The sequence below is a fragment of the Prionailurus viverrinus genome, unplaced genomic scaffold (genome assembly GCF_022837055.1).
Source record: "Prionailurus viverrinus isolate Anna unplaced genomic scaffold, UM_Priviv_1.0 scaffold_35, whole genome shotgun sequence".
Classification (NCBI taxonomy): domain Eukaryota; kingdom Metazoa; phylum Chordata; class Mammalia; order Carnivora; family Felidae; genus Prionailurus; species Prionailurus viverrinus.
Genome location: NW_025927605.1, coordinates 7,288,126 through 7,314,649, shown reverse-complemented (window position 1 = coordinate 7,314,649; position 26,524 = coordinate 7,288,126). Strand labels below are relative to the sequence as shown.

Below are 26,524 nucleotides of genomic sequence, written 5' to 3'. Positions count from 1 at the left end.
GTTAAGTGAATCAAACCATTTTGGTTTTTTTGTGTTCCACAGAATAAAAAATATATCCTAAAGAGATGGTCCTTTCTTAAAAATATATATGTAGCGCACACACACACACACATATATATATCTCTCTCTCTCTTCAGTATAGAAGTGGTTTTCTAAGTCACTTTTCTCTGATCATCCAAATCTCCCAAGTGCTTTCCACGTTGACTTATCTCGCCAAGGACGGGGAAATGGAGGTGATGTGCAGCAGGGCAAGGCACTGCCCCAAGACCTAGCCTAAGGGTCAAAGGCGGGCCCACCGAGACAGGTCCCTTTATCCCGCTAAACTTTAACCACCAAACCATATTCCTTCTGCTTCTGATAGGGTAACTTTCACAACTTTCCTGCTGGGCAAATGTCAGCGATGGGTGGAAGCTGTGCCTAATTCAACTAACGTCTGACAGTCCCTTGCCACACTTCCTGGTCTCTTCCGGGAGCTGAACCAGCCAAGGGTAAAGGACGTGGGCTTAAGGTGTGACGGGAGCAGGATCCCAAGGAAACTGAACACTGCAACAATCACATTTCAGGTACTGTGGGTGGTTTTTTTTTGTTTGTTGGTTTTTGTTTTTTGTTTTTCTGCTGGTAGTTCGAACCGGATATTAAAGCATGCTTGCTGCTGGAAATTCGCCTTAAATCACCAAATGGCCGATGTCTGAACGTTATCTGCTTCATTTTGGGCTAAAGCATACAGAGCCAGAGATGGAAGTTGGGAGACCCTTTTTTTGTGGTTAGGGCAGGTGGGAAGCTCAATTACATAGGCCTGATATCACCCCTAAATGCTCTCCTGCTTCTTCCTCTCTTTGGGGTAGACAGTTCTGGAGGTTGTAAAGGAATGTCATGGGGACGCAAGGATAAGACACGAGCGAGGCAGGAACCTGTCCCCAGTCACATAACCCTAACCCTACTGGCTCTTGCACCCACCACCCTAAATCAAGAATTCCTTTAGGTTTGGGTCCACTGTTAGAACCAATCAGATCAATCTAAAGATGACAGGAGACGAAGGGGCAATCATCTGAGCGTCTGTCTGCTCCTTGGGTCTGTTGACGCAGACCCAAAGGAACAGCACGATGGGACTGAAATGAAAACAACACCAAAAAAAGAAAAGACTGCGATGACAAACCAGGTGGACCTCTCTGGGGGTAAGAGAGCAGCTGTGTCTCTTCCACCAACGGAATCTTGGCTCCCATACTTCTAGAAAGAGAAATAGAGGGTTTTTTGTTTTTGTTTTTGTTTTTAAGTGGGTATACTTTTTAGGTATTATTTCACTCCTCGATAAAACGGAGGCAATTATTTAAAAATATCTCAACAGCACCACTGGCGGGGAGAACTGGCTGGGATGCCCTTTAACCAAAAAGGGAGAGAGGAGACGCCACGAGCAGGTGGCTGGGGACGGCCGTTTGGCCACTGGAGGCCCACAGCTCTGCCAGGTCTCTGAATCCCCAGCAGGCGGGATTTCCCAGGAGAGGCCAGTGGCTTAGGGATCTGGGGGTCAGAGATCAGGGCCTCACCCCGGGCTCTCTCCACCTTGGGCCGCTGAGCCCCAGCCTCCTCCCAAAGAGCCAGCCCCTGCTGCCCTTCCCATAGGGCCTGTTCTCCATAGAGAGATCCTAAAGGCTTACACTGGCTCATGTTGTAAGAAATTATGAAACATAACTTTCTCGTTTTTTTTTTCTTTTCATTAAAAAAATAAAATATTCAAGACTATCAGCTTCTCTTTTGCTTTGCTTTTCTTTTTTTATATAAAATATCAGCAAGCCGCAAAGAAAAAAAAAAAAGGTTAAAAAAAGGTGGGGGGGACAAAAAGGAAAGTAATTGCTGAGGTAACTTCATACCTTGAGGTAGTTTACTTCGCGCACAGCATTACCTGACTGACTCCGCCCACGTGTCATGGTTGTCTCGTTGTTACTACTGTTGTTGTTGCAGTGTCGGAAGGAGGGGACTCCACGCATGGGCTTTTCCACATGCAGAGAGGCCTTCCTCCCTTCCCAGCACACTTGATAGCATTGTCCAAGGTAGCTAACTAAAGTGCACCACCTGGCTGATATGCGTTGACAATCAGTATATCAGGAGGGGAGGCCCAACCTCATTCAACTGATGGCTGCTGTCTTCCACAAGGGCTGAACTTCCAACGGGATCTTACTGAGCCTGGGAAATTAATAAATTAAGCTTATTTACCCCTTTGTGCATAAGGTTGCTGGTATTTTGAACTTTGTTTTTTAGGCACAACTTTCGTCATGCCGATGGTTCACGGAGGCAGAAGCCATCGGTTAAATATGCCCCTGGGATAACGACAGAAGCAAATACTCTCCCATTTACTGAATATTCATAACGTACGCCAGATGGTGGACTTCAGCTTTACCGGGAGCTCGGGGTTGGGTTCCACATCCCACCTCCACCAAGGGAACAGTGCCGTGGCGGGGGAGTGCCCCGCAACCCCTGCCTCTGGGAACCAGCCCTTATAGGAGCACACGGGCTGGAGTGAGGGCACAGTGGCAGCCTTTGGGGCCACTCAAGTCCTCCATGGAACTGAGACTTTATCAAGGGGAGTTACGTCCCCTTCCCAGTGCTCATATCCAATCATTAAAATAGACTTTAAAAAAATATAAAATCTGCCTGAGAATGGTGGGAATCAGGGACAGTACAGTGGTCAGCCCCTACCCTGCCGAGCATTCACTACCGCCCATGTGCACCTAGATGGGGAGAAGGACGTGAATGGGGCAGGGAATCTCGGTGGGGAAGTCCCGACAGAGTGGAGAACATTTTCATCGCGCCAATTTTTCAAGATGGCGATCTGGACTAGATCGGCCATAAGGGCACTCCTTTTAAACGTGGATTACTATATAGTTTAATCACATCTCTCCCCCGTTCTTTATTCCTTGCTGTTCCTACTGGTCGGTTAGGGAAGGAGTGGACTTAAACTATAGGATGCTGGTGTGTCTTCTCCTCTGGGTCAATAACGTAAGCAAAACAATGCACTGGCTCCCACCTTTTCTGGTAGCAGTACAGATAAAACAATTAGCGTGACTTCAGGAAGAGGCTATCTAGGAAGAGGTTATGTCAGGGCACGAGAGTAGAGGTATTTTAATCAACGAACCAAGTAGGAGAAGGCTGGAAGGATTTTCGGGTTGAGAAGCAAACCATCCTTTGAGGCTGATTAAAACACCCCTCTGCATGATTTAAAAACCTGAAGGAAATTTTATTTCTCTTCCCACTGGGGCCTGACCCACTCTCTTGGTGGGACCTGGAGAACTTACTTCAACAATCCACGTTTAAAAGCACCCTGAGCTAGAATTTCCATGGTGACACCCTGAGGGGCGGGCAGTGTCGGGCCAATTGGTTGGGCGTGTGGGGCCGAGGGATCAGGGTTCCTCACTGGAACGTCTTTCCTCAAGCCAAGCGGGCAAACCTGGTCTACATCCCGGCCCAAGGGTCCCTGATTCCCACTCATTCTCAGGCCTGCTGGGGAGAACGCGCTCTCGACTTCAGCCCGTTGTCCTTGAGTCGCCGCGAAGGGAAGGGGCCGGTCACTTCCTCCGTGCCTGGGCCTGGTTACTCTGTCCCTTTTGGTGCAGCTGTTTCACTTGGGCCAGGATGTCTCGTATCTTCCGCTGGGCCATCTGTAAGGAAAAAACAGACGAGCGGCAGGAGTGAGGGCCTCCGGTTAACAAAGTTGCCACACGTACCGCGGAACCCCGAATCAACCTCCTGGAGTCGCCAGGAGCGTGTGCTCCCTCGGAGGGTCATCCACTTCGGAGACCTCCTCCCCACTGACCACAGCCCCACCACACACGTCGACGTTCCCAGGAGAGAGAACGAAACGTCCAGAGACGGATTTAGAAACCAGCAGTGACACCGAAGCCCCACCGTACAAAATGGATCGGTGCCTCTCCCCTCCCCTTCTCAAAGGCGCCTTCCCCAAGAACACGGTTCCACGAGGGAAATCAACAGCACAATGCGACGCCCGGAACCGGTCGCCAGAATCGCGTCCTCCCACCCACGGCGTGCTTGGTTTCTTGGTTAAACAGAAAGGCGGTCTAGGTTGAGGCAAGACGGTGGACTCCCTTTTTTGAGATCACTTCCTACTCGGTCAGCCCCGAGCGGACGGCTTACGTAGCTCTTCTCTCTACTCCTCATCCTAACAGATGAAAACCATCCCCGCTTCGGTACTGAAAACCTCCTGGCCCTGTGCATCCTTGCGTACGCCCTTTACCCTCTTAAGCTCACACCCCCATCCATAAAATGAGGCTATCGTGGGGCTTACACGAGTTAATATATGTAAACCACACAGAATGGTGCTTGGTGCAGCAGACTCGGCCACAGACGCTACCGTTAATACTTCTCAAAAGACGGTCCCAGAAAAGTTAGCCAAAGCCATACGGCGCAGAAGACCACGCAAGGGGGGGGTTTGAGTTCCAAGGCCTCTGCCTCCAGAGCCCACGTTCCTGCTGCTGCGCGGCCACACCACACTGGGAACCAAGAGCCCGGATTCCCGGCTCCGTACTGCCTTAGACAGTGTCGGTCGGGCCACAAGCCTGCTGTGAAACGTCTGTCCTCTAAGAGGAAGGGGTTGCGTCCAAAGGCCTCCGTACCCCTTCCGGTTCCGACACTGGAGGATATTAGGAAAACCTCACTCCCTTCCGGTCATCCTTTGCCTGACTTTTCGAAGTACAGGGCATTTGACCCCGACATCCACTCTCCTTTGCAGGCTCTGGGGTCAGTCCCAATGCTGGGCAGTGCCGACCGGCTCCCTGGAGGTGGGGGTGGGGAGTTCTGCAATGGGACGGTGGAAGAACTGGAAGCAGGGATGGAAAAGTCATTGTGAGAAAGGCTAAGGGACTGTACTGGGGAAGGGCCATCCAGAATGTTGTTATTGGCATTACTATTTCACAAACAAGACTTGGCGGGGGAAGGGGGTGATACCAATTTCCTTTCTCATCCTGTGCACAAGGCGTTAGCGAAGCACTAACGTTAGACAACAGGAAAGACCCTTAGTTGATGACCAAGAATATAGAATACATACTGGTTATTATATAGGATATATATCATATACAAAATCCTCAGACCGCTCTCCCTCCAGCCTCAAGAGGAAATAAGACATCTACACGTCACACTCCTACACCTAGAAAAGAATGACCCAGGGCCGCCTGGGTGGCTCGGTCGGTTAAGTGTCCGACTCTCGATTTCGGCTCAGGTCACGGTCTCACAGCCTGTGCGTTCGAGCCCCACCTCAGGCTTACGCGACAGCGCAGAGATAGCTTGGGATTCTCTCTCCCCTCTCTCTGCCCCTCTTCTTGCTCTCTCAAAACAAATTAGAAGAAAACTGAGCCAGCCCGGAGGCAGGCAGAGTCCACCGGATTCATCCAGGCCATGGAGGTCAACATCTGGAGTCTTCCCTCTCTGATCCCCGCGCTCCTGACGCTCTCCCGCAAACGGGGGGGGGTGCCACGTGTACCTGGCTGGCATAGAAATGCCCGATGATCTTGACGATGACCTGGTCGTTCTCATCTGGGGTCTGGTCTCTGGGCACCACCACCTCGGCTGCTGTCAAATTCTGCAACTCGTTCACCTGCGTGGCCAGGGGTGAAGAGCAGCTCAGGGCGCCATCAAGAAAGGGAGGGGGTGGAGGGAAGGACAAGAGGCAAATCGCTAGCAGGTAACTAGAGGACTCCAGAGCTGGGCTGTGGAGGAGAATTAGGTCAAGGGGCACGTCGGGAGTCCTCAGGTTGTGCGGGGTAGGGGAGAGGGAAGCCAGAGCAGAGCTGTCGGGTTTGAGGACAAAGATCCAGAACTTTCCGCCTGGCCCTCAAGGCTCACCGTTTTGCCACCTTTGCCAATAACCCTGCCGGCAGCTGACGCTGGCACCCGGATATGGGTCTCCAGCTTTACTTCCTCCTTGGGACCAAAGAAGTTCTCCTCCTTGAGTTTTCCATAAATTCTTCCCTGAGCCTGAGAGGAGGAGGTCCTTGTTAATCAGCAGGCCATAACACGCGACGAAAAGGGAAGCGAGGTAAACAGAGACGTCCGGTCCCCAAGCTCCAGCCCCTCCCCTGCTGCCCCCCAGGCCCCACCCAGGGGTAGATCAACCATCTACCCAGGTGACCGAAAATGCCATTGTCGTGGCATTGGCCTGTTCCTTCTGATTGCTTGTAACACTGGAGAGCCGGGGCAGAGTAACTGAACCCATACCTCCCAGAACAATTCATAAGCTACAAATCCCTATAGGGTCTGGGATGACCCCATGGACTTGAATGAGGCCGCCGAGAACAGGCTGTGTTCTCCATCCCTGCCTCGGTCAGGATGTGCTCACTGTCGGCTCTTGGGCTATGTGACCAGAAGTGCAGGCACTTAGCGATGGGTACAAAGGAGAGAAGGAAATTTGGCATCAAAGGTCTTCCTTTGATGTAACTAAGGCAAAGCCCAAGGAAGAAGCCAAGCCCTAGGGTTTCCTTCTGTCCCGAATTCCTGTTCACCTTCCGACGTAAAGAAGGAAACAGAAGTCAACAGAAATTAAGTGTGATGCCCAACTGGAAGCAGCACTGCAATGCTTTATCCTGCAGGGGCGCCTGGCTGCCTCAGTCGGTAGAGCGGGAGACTCTTGATCTCGGGGTCGTGAGTTCGAGCCCCGCGCCAGGTATAAAGATTATGTAAAAGAAATCGGGGCGCCTGGGTGGCTCAGTCGGTTAAGCGTTCGACTTCATCTCACCGTTATCGAGTTCGAGCCCCACGTCGGGCTCGGAGCCTGGAGCCTGCTTCAGATTCTGTGTCTCCCTCTCTCTCTCTCCTCCCCTCCCCCCCTCACGCTGTCTCTCTCTCTCTCTCTCTCTCTCTCCCCTAAATAAATAAAAACGTTTTGAAAAATAATGTTTAAAAAAAGATTACTCCAAGAAATGGATAAAAACCGTTTTTAAAAAGCGTCGTGCGGATCTGCACTCCCACCCAGCCTCAGCTCCCGGGTCTAGCTTGGAAAAACAAAGATGAGAACCTTGAATTGGGCCTCCGGGGGTCCAGTGATGATGACCATACGAACTTTGGAGTCAGGAGTTTCGGGAGGAGCAATCTACAAAGCAAACAGAGGTGGTCAAAGAGGCACCCCCTACCGCCCACACTTCACCAGAGACGGATCATTGCGTCTCACCAGCTCCTCTAAGACCACAGATGGATTCAGGCTTGTGAAACTTAACCGTTTAGTTTCACTAGGAAAGATTCTCCCTGCTCTCTGCCCTGGACCCTGGCCGACCAAGGTGTAGAGCCAGCCTGACACTTAGCAAAGCAGGCACTGTGCGCCAGGCGCCCTGAGCCCGGGGCCTCGGCTTCCGCAGTCGTGAGCAAACCGGAGGCTGAGGTCCTTGGCTTAGGGGCAGGCGGGGGCTTGAACCCACGTCAGTCCGTGCCAGAACCCAAGTTCGCTTTCTACGCTGCAACACCCGCCCCCTCCCTCGTCTGAGAGCACGGAAGCAAGGAAGACCCTGGCAAGGTGAAAAGCAAAGGGGGCTGCGATCCCTCAGAGGAAGAGGCCCCGCCCCAGGGCAGGCCGCCCGGGGCGTGGGGAAACAGAGGTCTGAGCCCGCGGCAGCCAGAGAGCGCTCCCCTCCTCGAGGGACCCGGAGGCAGGCAGAGCAGGTCACCTTGATGGAGGCGCTGGCGAAGCGGGAGAGCTGTTTGATGTGCTGTCCCTTCTTCCCGATGATGGCGCCCACGGCCTGCGCGGGAATGAACACCTGCACCATTTCCTGCTCCGGAGCCTGCTGCCAAGATAGGGGGTGCCGTTAGCACGGGCGAGGGGTGCAGCCCTCCCGCACCCGGGGCGCGCGTCCTCGAGGCAGAAGGGTGCAGGCAGCGGGCGGCCAACAGGGGCTGCGCCCTCCACACAGCGGGGCACCAGCGGCCGGGAGTGCGCATGAGGAGGCATCCGAGACCTTCCTCCTTCCCTCTCCCTGCAGATGCATCCCCAAGCATCGGGCCCCCACGGGGGGTTGGGCCCGAAGGGAGGCCACGGAAGGGCCCGGGGTCCCCTGGGGTGAGATCTTGCACCTACCATAAAGGAGCTGTATGGAGCCGCTCCAGTGACGCTGCTAGGCGGTGGCGGGACCGCACTGGACGAGGCTGGAAAAAGACCCACAGCCGCCAAGTTCAGGCCGGGGATGAGGTGTGACTGCAGCTGGGGAAGGAAGGTGAGGAGGAAGAGGTCAGCTCACCCTGCAGGGGCCTGGCTGAGCCCAGAGGCAGGGAAAGGGGGGGGGGGGCGGCCAACACAGGAGCGCTGGGTGCTGTACCTGCACAAAACCGGTGTGTCCTTGTGGTTCTCACACACGCTCGCGTACACATAGAGCGTGGACTTGTGAGCCGTGGTACATTATCCCTGGACTAAGAACCGGCCACCCCCCACCCCCCCAGAAGGGTCCAACAGAGCCTCAGATGTCGTCCCCCCCATCTCTGGTGGTTTACTCCACTGAACCCTGCACTGGAACATTCCTATGAGAAGGCACAGCGAGGACAGATGTCCATTAACTTCCAGGACTCCCCTTTCTTCCCGTACCCACCATCCTCCCTCCCCTTTAAAAATCAGATGGGGGGTGGGGGAAGGGCGGGGTGCCTGGGTGGCTCAGTCCGTTAAGTGTCCGACTTCGGCTCAGGTCAAGATCTCACAGTTTGTGGTTTCAAGCCCAGAGCCTGGAGCCTACTTCAGATGCTGTGTCTCCCTCTCTCTGTGCCCATCCCCCACTGGTGCTCTGTCCCTCTCTGTCTCTCAAAGATAAATAAACGTTAAAACAAAATTTACAGGGGCGCCTGGGTGGCTCAGTCGATTGGACGTCCTACTTTGGCTCAGGTCATGATCTCACGGTCCGTGAGTTCGAGCCCCGCGTCGGGCTCTGTGCTGACAGCTCAGAGCCTGGAGCCTGTTTCGGATTCTGTGTCTCCTTCTCTCTGACCCTCCCCCGTTCATGCTCTGTCTCTCTCTGTCTCAAAAATAAATAAACGTTAAAAAAAAAAAAATTTACAGCCTGTTCATCATAAATAAAATAAAATTTAAAAATACGATAAAAATCAGACGATGGGCTCTGCGCTAACAGCACGGAGCCTATTTGGGATTCTCTGTCTCCTTCTCTATCCCTCTCCCACTCACACGGTCTCTGTCTCTCTCAAAATAAATAAATAAACTTAAGAAAAAAATTTAGGGCACCTGGGTGGCTCAGTCGGTTGAGCATCCGACTTCGGCTCAGGTCATCATCTTGTAGTCCGTGGGTTCGAGCCCCACACTGGGCTGTGCCGACAGCTCGGAGCCTGGAGCCTGCTTCGGATTCTGTGACTCCCTCTCTCTCGCTGCCCCTCCCCCCCCTCTCGCGCTCTGTTCCCCTCTCTCTCTCAAAAATAAATACTAGAAAAATTTTTTTTGATCAGATTAAAATAACAGACCCTTCTCCTCACCGAACTACACGCCGACACCAATTGTACAGGAAGATCACGGACCTTGAAGCCCAAGAGGAGACCCGCCCCAGGAATCCGATAAAGAATCTCAATTAATTACACTTAAAAGACTCTGAGGAATGGAGGTCCAAAAGCACGTGGCCTCCCCACCCCACATGGAGACCCCCTTCTGCCGTGGCGCACGCTCGGAGAGCGGTCAGCAGGGGCACGAGGCACTCACACTCATGGCAGCCACGTCGTTCTCGTAGGCCTCCCGAACTTTCTTCATGATCTCCTGCTCGGCCCTGCAGCAGTTCTCAATGGCCCCTTTCACGGTGATGGTCCTCTCGGGGTTGTAGAGGGTGAGGTCCTGCAGCCTGGTGGGAGAGCAGAGCTGAGTCACCCTTCCACACTGACCGGCCGGGGCCAGGAGCGGACCCCGGCTCGTAACTAGCCACAGAAACCGTGTCTGCAGGCTGTTTCACTTTTGGCAAGTAGCTCCTGGTCTCCGGCGTTCGGTCTGGAACCCAGGCCGGGGGCACAGTGCCAGGGAGAGGAAAACACCCCTCCATTTGCAAGGAGTCCACTCAGACAGGTTTTCACCACTGGTAAAACCAGGAAAGGAAGATGCTCAGGACCGGAACGTTCCCCCGTGGTCCAAGGCAATCCACTTCCTGTGCTTCCGGAGCAGAGCAAGTCCACAAGGCACAGCGCTCACCAAAGACCCACCTAATCGAGCTGCTTGGCCTTGTTTCTTGCCGGAGAGGCAAGGCCACTGCACAGGGAGAGCACGCGCTCCGTCCCCGTTCAGAATAGGACCTAGGTCCGGCCCCTTCTCAGCCTGGCAGGTAGGTCTGAAACCCCGAGGCCCTGGCTCCTGGCCGCAGGCTCTCTGAGACGCAGGCCGGAGGGCTGAAGGGAGGCACTCCCACACCACCAGCCCTCACGGAGAGAAATGCTCTCTGCCACTTTGCTGACTACCCTTCAATAGGCAGAAACCGCATCCAACTTGAGGGGCCAAGTACTGAGGCTCAATAATGAAATACTGCTGACCCTGAGCCCCTGGGGCATCCCACTCATAAAGAGGCGCCTGGGAAGCTCGGTCAGTTGATCGTCCGACTCTGTGACTGGGGCTCAGCCCCACATCCGGCCACTTAAGATTCTCCCTCAGGGCGCCTGCGTCGCTCAGTTGGTTTAAGTGTCCGACTCTTGATCTCGGCTCAGGCCGTGATCTCACGGTTCGTGAGTTCAAGCCCTCTGTGCTGACAGCACAGAGCCCACTTGGGATTCTCTCTCTCTCTCTCTCTCTCTCTCTGCCCCTCACCTGCTCGGTCTCTCTTTCAAAAACAGATAAACATTATTAAAAAATACTCTCGGGGCGCCTGAGTGACTCAGTCAGGTAAGCGTCCGGCTTTGGCTCAGGTCACGAACTCGCGGTTCGTGGATTCGAGCCCCGCGTCCGGCTCTGTGCTGATGCCTCAGAGCCCAGAGCCTGCTTTGGATTCTGTGTCTCCCTCTCTCTCTGTCTCTCTCTGCCCCTCCCCCGCCCATGCTCTGTCTTTCTCAAAGGGAAAAAAAAAAAACATTAAACAATTTCAAACAAAAATCTCTGCCCCTCTCCCCTGCTCGTGCTCTAAAAGTCCTTTGATAAATAAAGAGGCAAATGAGAGCCTTACGAAGAGATGGTGATTTTCGTCTCGGTGTCCTGCTCCACTTTCTTCAGGTTGCGCCCTTCCTTGCCAATAAGCCGCCCCACAAAGTTATTATGGGCCAGGATCTTCAGGGGAACCTCGTCGGCCCTTGGGAAGAAGTGAGGAGTAAGAGTTCCTTAAATGGCAGGCCACGCTCAGACTCGAGCATCCTGCCCCCACAGACGTGGGGTTTCCAGGCCAAAGCACGTGACAGAGTTACATTTTATTTTTTTATTTTTTTTATTTTTTTTCAACCTTTATTTATTTTTTTGGGGACAGAGAGAGACAGAGCATGAGCGGGGGAGGGGCAGAGAGAGGGAGACACAGAATCAGAAACAGGCTCCAGGCTCCGAGCCATCAGCCCAGAGCCCGACGCGGGGCTCGAACTCCCGGACCTCGAGATCGTGACCCGGCTGAAGTCGGACGCTTCACCGACTGCGCCACCCAGGCGCCCCAGAGTTACATTTTAAAAGATGCCGTTGGGGAGCCTGGGTGGCGCAGTCGGTGAAGCGTCCGACTTCGGCCAGGTCACGATCTCGCGGTCCGGGAGTTCGAGCCCCGCGTCGGGCTCTGGGCTGATGGCTCAGAGCCTGGAGCCTGCTTCCGATTCTGTGTCTCCCGCTCTCTCTGCCCCTCCCCCGCTCATGCTCTGTCTCTCTCTGTCCCAAAAATAAACAAACATTGGAAAAAAAATTTTTTTTAATAAATAAATAAATAAATAAATAAATAAATAAATAAAAGATGCCGAGAACCAGCACAGCGGTGGCTGCTGAGGGCTACGGAAATGTGGGAGCGGGGCTGGGCTGCCAAGGGGAAGAAGGACAACCAGAGCGATGGCTATGCTCGTTACAGAAGTGGGGCGATGGCTTCGCAGGTGTATGCCTGTTAAACTCATCCAACCGTATACCGGGGTCATCGCGGACTACCGAATTCCAGGCAATTAAAAAAGAAAAAAAAAAAATGAGGTGGGTCTAGGATTACTGATCCACGTTAAGTGCAACAGCCAACTGTAGAACGCGTTCATCAGGACCCTATTTGTGCTACAACGTACGTGTGCACACATACACCTGTGCACAGCACGTCGATGTACAAACACCCGTGAGTTCACGGGATCGCTAAGAGGATACGTACAGGGTGTTCCTTGTGGAAAGAGAACCTCGTTTCCCAGTTTACGTCTCATTTATCGCCATTCTTGCTAACAGTTCGTAGTTGGGGTGGGGGAAGTGGCAATCCTCCCGTTACAAGACACGACGGGCGAAAGCCTTACGTTTTGGTGTCCTTCGCTTCCTTATGCATAATCTCCAAGATCATCTTACACGCAGAGGAGCAGCCCTCGGGGGTTGAGTGGACACTGATGGCCTTCTCCGCAGCGCCTGCGTTCTCCTTCCTGTGCACGTCGATCCTGAGGACCACAAGGTCAAAGACGGTTAGGCGTCCCTGGTGAAAGCCGGGGTCGTCTTCCCACTCCCGGCCACCTTTCCTCAACCGAAGGTACAGAAGGGGCCCTTGGAACACGTCCAAGTGAAGAATGGGAGGGGCAGAGAAAGGGCCAGGGAAACCCGGCCAGCCTGCCGCTCCGGATTGTGTCTCAACCAGGAGGTGGGGAGGGACAACGGTGGCGTCTGGGGTGGGAACACGGGGTTGGCGGACGTCAGCCCACGGCTCGAAAGCTGCACTTCTCCCTTAAATTCTGGATCCCGCCCCGCGTACAACTATAAAGGGAAGGCGCGCTGTCCCAAATTAAAAGTAAATACTAAAGGATGCCTTCGCGATAAGGACACGACGTGACCCGTTCTTTTCCAGAGTACGCTGATCAGCCATAAAGATTAGAGAAGAGGGGTCAACTATACGCGACTGGAAAAAAAAAATTTTAAAAAGGGATTAGAGGAGCAGCCTCGGTGGATGGGCGATGGGGCAGGATCATGACCTGTTACTGAGGGCCAACTTTGGCCAGGCTGCCCAGCCCTCCGGCCACCAACAGGCAGTACTGAAACCACAGAACACCAAGGAGGGGCTGACTCACAAAGACTAGGTTTGCCCGATGAGACTTTCCTACAAGAAATCACAGAACCCCTCTAAGGTCTGTGCGGCCCAGCCGCTGCCACCAAATGGCCCGCCCCAGGCCTTTTCAACACCCCCCCCCCCCACCCCTACCGGCCCCTGCCTTCCTAGGAGGCCGTGACTGGAAGCAGCGACTCCCGAACGAACACAGAGAAAAGGGAACGCGTTCCAGGCGACATTTCCTAAGAGGTCAATACTGAGGCTCCTCGGTGTGCTTCCCGGAGGCACCCGATCTCCATCTCCCAGCAGCCAAGACTCACTTGGACTGGGTCTGTTTCGTGATGTTTCGGATGGTGGCCCCCTCCTTGCCAATGATGGCACCCACATACTGGGTGGGCACCAGGAGCCGCAGGGGTATGTCCACTTGCTGCTGCTTGGCCGGGGCCCCCGCCGCCACAGGGGAGCCCTGGCGGGGCTGACCCCGAGAGCCAAAGCCTCCTCGGCGCCCGTTCTCAGGACCCTGTGCTATCTGCTCGTCGGGAATGTAGGAGACCTTTAAGGCGTGGTTCTCCAGCTGGTGGCCATTCAGCTTCATGATGGCTCTGGGGACAGAGGGAGAATCTACCAGTCACACCAATCCATGCCAGTCACAGCAAATGCCCTCCACGTGTAAAGCACGCTGGGTTCCAAACTGGAACCCGCTAAAAGCCAGGGAGATGACCACGTGCCCCCCCTCCCCCTTCCAACCTCCACCTCAGAGAACTTTCCAGTCTAGATGGCTGATGACATCGAAGGGAAACCTACGTCGGTGGTTTCCATCGGGCTCATGAATTTCAGCCACATAATAATTTCAATCATAAGACTCACGTGAGAATCGCAGGTCGTGATGGTGAATAAATGTTAACAGATAAAAAGAGGATGACACAAGAGGCTTGTTTTTGCACCTGCTGAGTCTGGCACCTCCCATGTTTGATGAAACCGTACGAAAAAAAAAAAAAAAGAGAGAGAGCCACAGCGCCCTGCTTACCACTTGGAAGCAGGAGTTTAAGTGTATCTGGAAATGTCTGCCAACCTGGGGTGTTCTTCACCCCTGTGCAGGAAGACGTGCTCCATCCAGTCCCACACTGGCTGATGCAGGTTAGAAATATCAACAAGGCAACAACAGCCAGAGGAGAGTGTTGCCGTGACGTTCAAAGCCAGGCTAAGGACCATACACTGGCCACAAGGGGCAGTAGGGACTTCCAGAAAATTCTGAGCCGTCTGAGCCCAATGGGGGCAGGACGCCTGGCTGGCTCAGTCGCCAGAGTGTGCTAACGCTTGATCTTGAGGTCGTGAGTTCAAGCCCCTCGCTGGGAGGAGAGATTACTTTGAAAAATATTTAGGAGCGCCTGGCTGGCTCAGCTGGAAAAGCATGCGACTCTTGATCTCAGGGTCGTGAATGCAAGCCCCGCGTTGGGTGTAGAGATTACATAAAAATAAATACACTTTTATAAAAAATAAATAAAGAAGAAAAGACAGTGGTTATTTGAGGAAGTAGTGGGACTTTACGACGTTAACACTAGGTTGCAGGGCACCGAAAAGATAAAGGTGGCCTGCCGCAGGAACAAGAAAGCCACCAAAAGCAAACGGGTCGGATATAAATGAGTACACGCACAAAATGTACAAACTCTGTCAGCACCAGTGGGTGAGAAGTGTAACTGCTCAGCCCAAGGGCTTAAGGAGCTAGAAATCGTGGGTGTGACGGGACAAAAAGGATCCTGCAAAAGGCATAAACTGGGCTCATGGCATCGCCGCAATAAAATGTCTGCCCCCGCCACATCAGAAGATGAACAAATCCCCTTTGTAGAGCTCGCAGTCCCTCCCGACTACCACTAGATGGAGCCATCAACACAGCAAAGGCCCTCTGCACTTCCAGGGTATACCTTTCCTGGGAGGTCTTTGGGTCCGTTCCCTTCCATGTGTTTGCTATCGATCCCTGAGTTTCTGGGTTTCTGTACCTCTGAGATCCCTGAACCAACAGACAAGAGTCTGGGATTGGCTATCACCATAACCGAACCGAAGGAGTAACTCCCGCCGGCCAGGCCCCCAAGCCTGTGGAAGCAGGGGTACCTGGCTCCCAATACCCCACAAAAGACCCTCCCTGCCCCACTTTCCGGCCCACTCACTGCCTGGTCTGTTCCCGGTTGGAATAGGTGACATTCACCACTGCCGTCTCACTCTCGGTGTTCACTGGGGGAGCAAAACAGAGGCCAAGGTTAGAGCCGTGAGATCTGGAGATGCCACCGATGAACCCCAAGTGTTAAAAGCTCATCTTTCCAGGTTATGAGAAGTTACATGCGTTATGAGAAGGAAAGAGCTGAATGACAAGGCAAAATACTTCCCCTAATTTAGGCCCCTCTCACCAGAACTGGAAAATTGAAATTAACCTGTTTTGCATTTTCCTTTCTGTGTCTTCCTTTGATTGTCCCTACCCAGCCCCTCAGAATCTGGGCAATAAAAGGGTGTGATCAACATATCAGCAGTTAGGCGGCAGGAAAACACACACACACACACACACACACACACACACACACACACACACCTGGCTTGGGATACAAATTTATTCTCGGGAAGTTAAACTAGTTAAAACTCCACACACACAGAGATTGGCAAGCCAATGTCCTGACGGGGCATTCCAAAGATCTTGACAGGGGAAACGCACATGCACTCTATCATGACTTCATGGCACATGCCATTAATCCCATCAACGTCCTAGGCTCTCATCATGAAACCCCTTGGTCTTCATTTGATTACCATATACTCTTTCCTACGGGAGACTGGGCTGGACGTTAGAATTCCAGGCGATCTGGGGACATACTTCTCATTTTAAATGAATAAAATCAACCTGTCTCGTGCACCACTGTCTTTTGATTTGGGGTCTCCTGGGCCTGCTCAGCCCTGGGGTGGAGGACACTTGACAAAAACCACGCCTCTCTCCCAACCATGCTGAGGGTGAGTCAGTGGGCCACAAATCCTTAGGGCAGACCACTCTTTAACCCCTCTGGCCTTCCTCCACAGAGCTCTCCCACCACAGTGGTGAGGGAGATTCTCCAAGAATCATCATCTTTCCAGTTAAACTGACACACAGTCATGAACGAAACCAACGAAAGTTCTGCCTTCCCAGAGCTTACGTTCCAGCTGGCACAGACATCAGTAAGCACAATAAGCAAATTCTACGGGAGCATCACAGATCGATCAAGGCCATGGAGAAACGTAAACCAGGGTAAAGGAAGCGGTGGTGAGGAGTAACGATCTTAAATGCGGTGGGCAGAAAGGAAAATTGACACTCGAAGACTCTGCTGTCCAGCAAAACCAAACATTTCCCACTCTCTTCTCTCCTCCAGGTAGCAGGCGTCCCCTCCTGATACAGTTCCTCGTGCCATCGCTCCCTGGTGAGCCCCACACAGATTTAAACTCATGTGGGCTCCTGCCGGGCTGCCCGGTGAGGCTCCCGATGTGCTCCCAAGCCAGGGCTCCGTCTTGCCGTTTGTCCAGGAATAACTCCGTCATTAGTCTAACGCATGAGCAGTACCGGGCAATGGTTATCAGTGTGCCCGGTCGTGTCTTGGCAAATATTTATGATGAAAGGGCAAGCTACAGGATCAGAGCAGGAGATCCTGTTTGATGGGCCTTGACCTTGGTACAGGCACATATTTCCATCTAGAGTGATTTCTAGCTCGTACCTTTCCATGGAGACTTGAGAGGAAATTTTAAATCTTCACGAGCTGATGATGCACATTCCTTGAAGAACTACAAACTCAAATAGTACAAGCTTTTCTATTGGCCAAGCTCTACCATCGTATGCCCAACCAAAATCACTCCACATTTTAGCTCCTTTCTTCTGAAACTTATTTATAATCTTAAACAATGGAGAATCCTCAGAAATCGTAGCCAAATGTGCTCTGACCTAGACCGCTTTCTTATTATTTCTGCTGTGGGCCCACTCTTGAAAGACTATGCCTCCCCATCACTATGTGCCAAGGAATAAATCTTCGGCTTTTTTTTTTTTTTGTAATTATTATTATTGACCCAAGATGTGCACCTGACAATCAGAGCTTCTAAAAAGAGACCATCAGTTGACGGACGAGTCCAGCCAAACAAAGAATCACGAAGCTTTTAAAGTAAAAAAAAAGGCTGCAGACATACTCAGGCCGAGCGCCCAATTTCCATTCTTAAACTACGGCTTTTAAAACAGCGGGACCCCAGGGGTGCCTGGGTGGCGCAGTCGGTTAAGCGTCCGACTTCAGCCAGGTCACGATCTCACGGTCCGTGAGTTCGAGCCCTGCGTCGGGCTGATGGCTCAGAGCCTGGAGCCTGTTTCCGATTCTGTGTCTCCCTCTCTCTCTGCCCCTCCCCTGTTCATGCTCTGTCTCTCTCTGTCTCAAAAATAAATAAATGTTAAAAAAAATAAAAATAAAAATAAATAAATAAATAAAACAGCGGGACCCCATTCTACTGTGCTTGATCCCTATGGGGCCTAGGGACACCATGCTGGAAATGAGCCACCTTGCTCACTCACAGGAGAAACCCGTCCCAGAGATAAACGGCCCAGTCAAACTAGGAGAACATGCCCACAGCCCCCGTGTGGTGTATCTCCCTCCAAGCCATAGTCTGCCTGTCTTCTTTCGGTACACCAGGTAGATGTGGTCACGGAAAAGGAAGCAAAGAAGATCCCCCCCCCCCCAACTCCTACCCTCCTTCCCCGCCACCCACCCCCTCTGCATTCTTACCTTGCTCGCAATTCTCCACTGTACCATATTGGGCCAGCAGGCTATCCAGCACCTAGGAGCACAGAGAAGGGAGGAAGGCTACTCTGGGCATCCCAGGAACTGAGACAAAGCCAGCCCCGGACACCCCTCACCCCAAAGCACAGTGGCACAGGCCGAGCCTTAGATGGGGACTGAATACTACGGGTTCGGCTTACCCTTTCTGGGGCGTCGACACTAGCAGTGACCTTTCGGGGTATCTTTACAGAAATGTGCTTGAGCACAAAAAAGCATTTAAGGGCCGTTCTGGAAGTGGACTTGGGTCGCCAGGGTCCCTGAGTCAAGTTCTGCCATCATTAAGTTTGGGGCCCGAGGAACATCCTACCCACCTCCGTAACGCCTCTCACCACAGGGCCAAGCCCAAAGGGCTAACACTGGTAGTCCTAGGCTGAGGATGAGATCCAAGCAACCTTCCTCAGCACTAGCAGCCCTGGCCTACCCCCAGGCCACCAGGGAACCTCCCCAGTCGTCTCTACCAACTCAGACTGACCAGGACTTCCCTTCCGGTCTCCGCTACCCCACCCACTGAGTCTCCCCCAATCACTTACTTCCCAACGAAGCTGGGGTGGGATATTTCGAATCTGGATTTTCCGACTCCTGAAATTAGAAGGAACAGGATTAGTGACGGCTCCGGATGCTTCAGGAGCCTCTGACCTCGCGGTGTTTAATCCCTGCCTCAGTCTTTAGCTCCCTCCCTTCTGTTCAACACCGAAGTCTGAGAATCCATGAATGATAACCTTTGGGGATACAGAATTGGTGCAGGGGTGCCTCACTCCAGAGAGTAAATTATCAGTGCTACCACAGATGGGAAACCTGAAACCAGATGCCCTAAGCACCAGGGCCGCGGAATTCCCTAAAACTCGCGTCTGCTGTGTCTATCCCTCTACTGAGGTGTTACTGATCCTTTTCTCCAGTAAGCGTCTTTTACCTCCCACTACGTTTCAGGCACTTGGAGTACAAAGCTGCTACAGAAAACATCAGTCGCTGATCTGCTACCTATTTAATTGCTGCCTACTTCGCGCTGGACTTTGCTCTAGATGCTGGGGACCCGGCGATAAACAAAACAAAGTCCCTGGCCTCAAGGTGCTCACCATTTATTAGGGGAGACATACGTGCAGCCAAATTACAGCAGGATAATAGTGCGGTCGTCAAGTGGTTTTTATACAGGTCTGGATTGCAATCTGTATTCCACTTTTAACAGCACTGTTCTTAAAATTTGACCTCTTTGAGGCTCACTTTCCTTTCTTTGTATAAGGGGAATAATCCCTACTCACAGGGTTTAAGGTGCTGTTAGGTAATATTAGAGCTTAGCAAAGAGCTTCAAGTACTCAGAAGTGTTGTAACAGAGGCATCTTGGAATGCTCCGGCCAGAATGGCTAACACACAACACATCATCACGACCACTCCTCTTCCCAAATGACTACACCCTCTCCTTCCCAGCTTTCAAATACCTCTTAAAAATGTAGTCTCCCCACCCCCACCACCCCCACCACCACCCCCCCCCCCCCCCCCCCCCCCGGCCCCCGGCACCTGCAGGAAGGCTTTTAGGTTCAACGTTGACTCCCAGGGCAATTAACTGCTCACCACCCAAATCAATGCCCTAATCCCTGGGCTTACAACATTTCAATTGACTTGATCTTCATCGGTCAACTGTCATTTGGTCTTTGCATGTATCCTGGATCACAAACTTAGTTCAGGGACAAGGTCCAAGGAAATTCTGACGGCATGAGGGAAAACTGGCCTGGGAAGCAAGAAAATCCAGTTCTAGCCCTTAAATTACCCTGACTGGGTCTTCAACTGACTAAGCCAAGTAAGTTTCAGGCCTCAGTGTTCCTAACAAGGCCCGCGTCGGCTCTTGCCAGGCTGGGGGGGCGGGCGGGAGTGTAAACACATGGGAACAAGAGAAAGGATGCTGAGCTCTAACTGAAATGGTTCCCTCTTGGCTCTGTCCTGAGCCAGCTCACTCACGATTCCATCCCTGTGACCTCAAGTGTCTTCAGCTGCAAAACGGAAACCAAAGGGTCTCTAAGATCCCTTCTAGCTATGCAGCTCTGAGCACATAAAGTCTTTGTTGATGAAATACACTACTAAGGAAACCTCTCCCCGGGACGAAACAACTTCAGGGCAAAGGAGGATAGGTGTTGAGAAGCTGTGTGTGGCTTTCTCGGTTGATTGGTTCGTGAACCCGACCTAAAGTCAGACGACTGTGCAGGACAAAAAGAGTAACCAGAAGAAGTCAGTCCAGTTCTGTGGGTCCTCTGTGGATCGCATACCGGACCACCTTCTTCGGTTTCGTTCACAGGCAAAAGAGGGAGCCCCACGGTCTCTGCCCCTGCGAGGGACGTCCCATACAGCACTCATTTTGTGCCCAAATGGGCAGAGAAAACTCAAGAACCCTCACAGTGCAAGTCCAACTCTTGGAGGGTTGAGGTTACACCATTCAAAGACTGAGGACACTGATCTAGCCTGATGCCAATGACAGGAGTCACTCAAGCTGAGGGAGGAGGCCCTAACAAACTCTTCTGGATGGAAGAGGTGGGGGCGGCCTGCCTGGGAGTTCAAACCTGCAAGGGCTTAAAGCAACCCCTGTACAGGAGCTCAGTTTGAAGATGGCTCTTTCGAGAGGGTCCCTTAGTGTAATCTCAGGTCAAAAGTCAAAAGTACCCTCCCCCTCCTCCTTCAAACTCCCAGTTTTAGGGGCTTTCTTTTCAGGGTAGGGAAGAGTTGGGGAGGGGATGAGGTGAGGAAATCAAATCTCAGTTTGGGATTTTAATCCATATCCTGAAAGCAATGGCAGTCTGGAATGTCTGGAATGTTCCAGGAGAAGGAGAGGGGAGGAGGGCAGGGCCACACAACCAATGAAAGAAAAGACCTCCTGGCAGCCCCCTCCCACCCCCAATAGGCAGGGACTCACCCACCCCTCCAGGACACACACACCCAATCCTGGGAAACCATGCCAGGCTCCTTCAGGCCTCCAAACCTCCTTTCAGCAAAGCCCCCAACCCTGATAAAAGCACAACAGAAGCCACGAAGGCCCTTTGTCTTTTAAGCCCTTGGCCTGGTTTCTATTACTTATGGTGCTACCTAATTTCTTTCAGGCCCAGAGCACATGGGGCAATGTCGGGAACTACACCCAGTACCCCCTTCCCGGGACCCCCGCGTAACTCCCAAACTATGTAGGCCTGATGCACGCTGGGCCGGGGCAGTGCGCCGAGGGCTTGGGAGTCCATGGAAGAAGCTAAGAGCATTTGATAGGGTACTTCCTTGCTCTGTACCTTGGTTTCTTCCTGTGGAAACCGATAAAGCTTTTGTGAGGGCTTAAAAGAGACAAGGCATGTGAATTGGGGCACCTGACTCGGAGGGAGTGCTCAATCCCTATCCAGGTCCCTCAGGAGCCTACAGGGGTCCAGACAAGGATGGGAGGAGACCGCCAGGTAGGGCCGACAATGAGCACTCAACGTGATGGTAACCGTTGTAAGTATTCAGGTTGCCGTGCTGAGGAAATCGTGGGAAATACCACTGCCCATAGTCCCACTCCCCCGCCTCCCTTGACAACCAAAGGGTTCTAGTTCGGCCCAGGGACCCACTCCACATTCTAGAGCATCAGCTCCCACTACGGTCGCGCGGTACCTTTACTCTACAGGCAGCAGGGCTCTAGAGTCTGAGCGGAGCCTGGAGGGCCTGAACCCCAACATCGCTTGTTCAGAAAAGGCCAGAGAATGCCTAGAGGTACAAGAACAACCACCCGTCCGTCCACGAAGGAGCTGACAAACCTGTTGAGTGATAGCTCTTGGCAGCGAAGGCAATGGTTTCGCCAACCTAATTGCTTCCCTGGGTGCCAACACCCTGTGGCTTCTGACCTCTTTGCCTGCCCGGATCTGAAGGCATTGCTTGCCCTGACCGTGCCCTGGGGCAGCTCCCAGTACAGAGCAACCACAGGGGATTGATTTCTCTAATGGCGGTGGGGGAGAGGGGAAGGCCACAGAGCCGAGTGACCATTTCTTTCTAGCCCTGGGAAGATTCCAGGAGAGAACGGAGGGAGAGAGCACCCATTCAACGGCAGTAGGAGCTAAGCAGCAAACCAAGAATTTCAGGAAGGACAGGAGTTGGGTATCAGGAAAGGGATGTGGTTGGGAGTTCTCCCTGGGAAGGAAGCTCTCATCCTTTTCACCTTTTCAGAGAAGTATACACGGGGAAGGAAAACAGGTCAATTAGGGAAGGGCCTAACACTTGAGGAATACTTGAAAGATTCCAAGCTGAGATTCTGCACTTGCTTAGAAGACTCCCATGACCCATGATGCTGGGGGTCCATGGCTCCCTTTTAGAGACCAGGGCCCCAAGAATGGGAGACTGATTGAGTATCTTGGCCAAGTCACACAGAGTCAGGCTTTGAACTCAAAACCTGTCTGATTCCAGGCTCGGTGCACTGTCCCCTGAGCTGCTGTTTTGAAGGAAGAAAAGGAACAAAAAAAGCCTTTGCCAAAATACAGTCAAAGTTAGGCCGCGGGACAAATTAAAAATATTCGGAGTTCATACAACACGGTCAACAATGGGCCCGGCTAAAGTGGGTACTGTTCTCCAATAAATCAGAACATTCCACCCGTAATTTCTCGAGCTTAGTAACTTTCCCTAGCTGCGTAGTTCCGTGAGTGGGTGAAGTGATTCTATGGCGTAATTGAACACTGACTAGATATCTGATTACACTATTAAGAACTAATGATTCCTCAAGTTCTCATATTTTAAAAAAAGACCATTACAGATAAAATAAGGTGTCTAGAATTTGCTCCAAAATAATCAGGGGGTGAAGAAAACACTGATCAGATAGGAGTTGGTAATTTTTTGTTTATTTATTTACTTAGAGACGGGAAGAGAGAAAATCAGAAGCAGGCTCTCTGTTGCAAGCGCACGGCCTGATGCGGGGCTCAATCTCACGAACCAGGAGATCATGACCTGAGCTGAAATTGAAGAGGCGGACGCTTAACCGACTGAGCCCCCCAGGCGCCCCATGGGTTGGTAATTTTTAAAGCAAGGTGATGGGTACACGGGAGATTACGTTATCCTTTCTACTTTTTTGTATTTGTTTCCCATCATTAAAATTGTTTTTTAAATTACTCTAGCTCACCCAGCTTTTTTTTTTTAATGTTTATTTATTTTTGAGACAGAGAGAGAGAGAGCACGAACGGGGCAGGAGTAGAGAGAGGGGGAGACACAGAATCTGAAGCAGGCTCCAGGCTCCAAGCTGTCAGCACAGAGCCCGACTCGGGACTCAAACTCATGAGCCGTGAGGTCATGACCTGAGCCAAAGCCGGATACTTAACCGACTGAGCCACCCAGGCGCCCTATAGCTCACCCCGTTTTAAAGTCACAGCAAGTTCTAAATGAATGCATCTAACAAATGAGGTTTTCCAGTTGGTGTTGTATTAGCAAGAATGCGAGCCTCTGGGGGCGCCTGGGTGGCGCAGTCGGTTAAGCGTCCGACTTCAGCCAGGTCACGATCTTGCGGTCCGTGAGTTTGAGCCCCGCGTCGGGCTCTGGGCTGATGGCTCGGAGCCTGGAGCCTGTTTCCGATTCTGTGTCTCCCTCTCTCTCTGCCCCTCCCCCGTTCATGCTCTGTCTCTCTCTGTCCCAAAAATAAATAAACGTTAAAAAAAAAAATTAAAAAAAAAAAAAAAAGAATGCGAGCCTCTGCTGTGAGCCTGCAGAGGACAGAATGGGGGCTCCCTGCAGGGCAGAATGCACCCTAGGTATAAGGAAGAACTCCAAGTCTCCTGGAGCAAAGCTGAAAACTGCCCCAGGGAGTGTTGGATTCTTCTTTCCGCCCCCATAGCCACAGGGGAAGGTGCCATCTTCAGTCAAGCAGATGACCTCACCCCTCTCTAGGAGGGGTTCCTTTAAACCAGGGTGGGGTCAACCAGTGGAAGGTGGGGGGAGGGAAGCAGCAACAGGTTTTGGAAATCTTGTCAAGCTCTGGGCCCCTTATCAAAAGTCAAACCTGGACTTTCATCTCTGCAGAGAACCAGGATTAAACTGGGATTTCCAGATTAGATCCTGCACCTCTACGCCTCCCCCTGGCTGTGATTTTCTGACTAACAGGCTATGTGGCCTTGGGCAAGTCAAACCTTCAACTCCCCGGACCTCAGTTTCTCACATCTGGGAAACAAGGATTAGGATTAGCCTTTTACCGAGTCTTGCGTTCCCCAGACAGGGATCAAGTCGGTCCACCTGTAGGAAAAGGCTTTCTTTTTTTTTTTTTTTTTTTTTTAAATTTTTTTTTTCAACATTTATTTATTTTTGGGACAGAGAGAGACAGAGCATGAACGGGGGAGGGGCAGAGAGAGAGGGAGACACAGAATCAGAAACAGGCTCCAGGCTCTGAGCCATCAGCCCAGAGCCTGACGTGGGGCTCGAACTCACGGGCCTCGAGATCGTGACCTGGCTGAAGTCGGACGCTTAACCGACTGCGCCACCCAGGTGCCCCGTAAAGGCTTTCTTAATCAGAGGAATTTTCTGGGCCCTGATGGTCTTAGGTTAAGTGGTTCTGAAGACGCCCCCCTGCCTTTTTTGAGACTTGGGTTTCCATTAGCAGTGTGAGAAAAGGTAAGAACACTCTACGCCAGAAAAACGCCAACAGTTTGCACACAATTTCAAGATTTCAGGAGCTAATGAAAACTTCGGAATCCATCCGTTATATCCCAAATTAAGACATCCTCCCACACATCTACGCATTTAACTCTTCCCAATGACGTCCAAGTCTTCATTCGAGCCTACAGGTATCTTCTCAAAAAGCTGGGAAGAAACTAACCCAAGGCAATTAGAAAATAAGCTTGGCCGGGGATGGGGCTCGAGTTATCACGTGCACGTTGGAAAAGAGCAAAGATGTTACACACCGGCAGACGCATCATGCTTGCTCAATCCTAAGAAGCAGTCAAGAAACTCGCTACCGTGACTTGCCTCAAGGTTTCTGTAGACCAGCTGCCGCAGTCATTCATTCCATAGATTTTCCTGGCACCTACTAAGCACTGGGCCCGTGCTGTCTACACCACAGTAGCCGCTCGTCACATGTGGCTTGGGAACAACTGCAATGTGGCTACCGCAACCGGGATCATAATTTTCTTGTCTTCTGTGTTTATACAACTTTAACTTTTCCTCCGTAAAAGTTGTGAAGTCTAAATACAGATCAAACGTTTCCGATGAAAACTTACTAGCAACTGAATCAGGACAGGCCCTAAGCGTAAAAAAACATGCATCAGATTCTTTACCACTGTGTACCCCACCCCCCAAGATAGAGACTTCATTATTACATTGATGGCATGCTGCATGAATAATACTTTGAATTTTCCAGGGGCACCCGGGCGGTTCAGGCGGTTAAGCATCCCAACTCTTGATTTCAGCTCAGGTCATCATCTCATGGTTCGTAAGATCAAGGCCCGAGTCGGGCTCTGTGCTGGCAGTGCAGAGCCAGCTTGGGATTCTCTCTCTCAACAAATAAATAAACGTTAACGATAACAATACTTTGAACTTTTCAATTAATGTTAGGATTAATCCTTTTCACTATTTTCACTCTTTTCTGACATGGGTCTTAGAAAATTCCAAAAATCAAAAACAATCTAAGCAAAATGGAAAGAAAGAGAGAAAGAAAGAAAGAAAAAGAAAATTTACTTACGTATGTGGCTCTCACTGCATTTCTACTGCAGGAGGCTGAGAGGTGCTACAGTGCAGAGCTAACATGATGGAAGACAGGCATGCCTTCTGCTCTCATGGAGAAGACAGTCCAGGAGGAGACCCCATTTTGTTGGGGATGGGAGGAGGGAACAGACAGGGTTAACTGGAGAGGAGAGGGCGGCTGTCCACTGGATCCCTTCAGAAGTGGGTGATGCTGTGGACTTCTCTCAACAAGAGAGTCCCCTGTGACTAGTGCTGGAGTAGAAGCACCCTCCCGAAGCTGGCTCTCCTCCCAGTGTCTTCCAGCTGGAAGTCACACATAAAAGATGTCCCGAAGTGCCAACCTCTGCCTTTTCCATAAGATCACCACTGACCCCATCCTTCCTCCCCACCCTGCCCCCGCACCCCTGTAGGGTGGAGAGGTGAAGAAAATAATGGTCCAGGAAAGCCTCTGAAGGAGGCGGACCTGGCACGCTCCAGGCATGGCAGTAGCTGAGAAAGGGGGCGGGGTTGGGGGGGGGGGAGGAGGAGCTGGCTCCGTGCCCAGGGCTCCATGCCAGGCTGATCCAGAGGCAGGGCAGCCAGACAGGCAGGCTGTCGGGTGGGCTGATGGGCAGGGTAGGGGCTGGAAAGGAAAATATTAACCTACTGAAAGGTACAAGACCAGGCAGAGCAGATGCACCACCCAGGTGAATGCCAGGGTGTAGGTGGGGGTACGGGAAGGCAGGGACACCACTGGGTGTATCTGTGGTCCTGTGAACATGGTCTTTTTTTTTTTTTTTTAATGTTTGTTTGTTTATTTTGAGAGAGAGAGAGAGAGCGAGCGAGCAGGGCAGGGGCAGAGCAAGAGAGGGAGACAGAATCCCAAGCAAGCTCTGCATGGTCAGCGCGGAGCCGGATGCGGGGCTCGAACTCACAAACCCT

The 26,524-nt window shown here is 52.0% G+C and overlaps 1 protein-coding gene across 2 annotated transcripts in view; it reads right to left on the bottom strand.

Annotated features, from left to right (window-relative positions):
• Nucleotides 1–3,560: 3,560 nt before the first annotated feature.
• IGF2BP1 (insulin like growth factor 2 mRNA binding protein 1) overlaps nt 3,561–26,524 on the bottom strand; it is a 41,045-nt gene continuing 18,081 nt past the window's right edge. The window contains exons 3-15 of one of the 2 annotated variants that reach the window (XM_047845812.1): nt 18,487–18,535; nt 17,903–17,954; nt 15,299–15,362; nt 13,454–13,735; nt 12,400–12,534; nt 11,118–11,240; nt 9,683–9,818; nt 8,072–8,194; nt 7,662–7,781; nt 7,019–7,093; nt 5,851–5,982; nt 5,489–5,602; nt 3,561–3,653 (exon numbers count right to left, since the gene is read on the bottom strand). In XM_047845812.1, the coding sequence (XP_047701768.1) occupies nt 3,561–3,653; nt 5,489–5,602; nt 5,851–5,982; nt 7,019–7,093; nt 7,662–7,781; nt 8,072–8,194; nt 9,683–9,818; nt 11,118–11,240; nt 12,400–12,534; nt 13,454–13,735; nt 15,299–15,362; nt 17,903–17,954; nt 18,487–18,535 (1,498 nt within the window). The remainder of the gene's footprint in view (nt 3,654–5,488; nt 5,603–5,850; nt 5,983–7,018; nt 7,094–7,661; nt 7,782–8,071; nt 8,195–9,682; nt 9,819–11,117; nt 11,241–12,399; nt 12,535–13,453; nt 13,736–15,298; nt 15,363–17,902; nt 17,955–18,486; nt 18,536–26,524) is intronic. The other variant, XM_047845813.1, reaches the window with a different exon arrangement.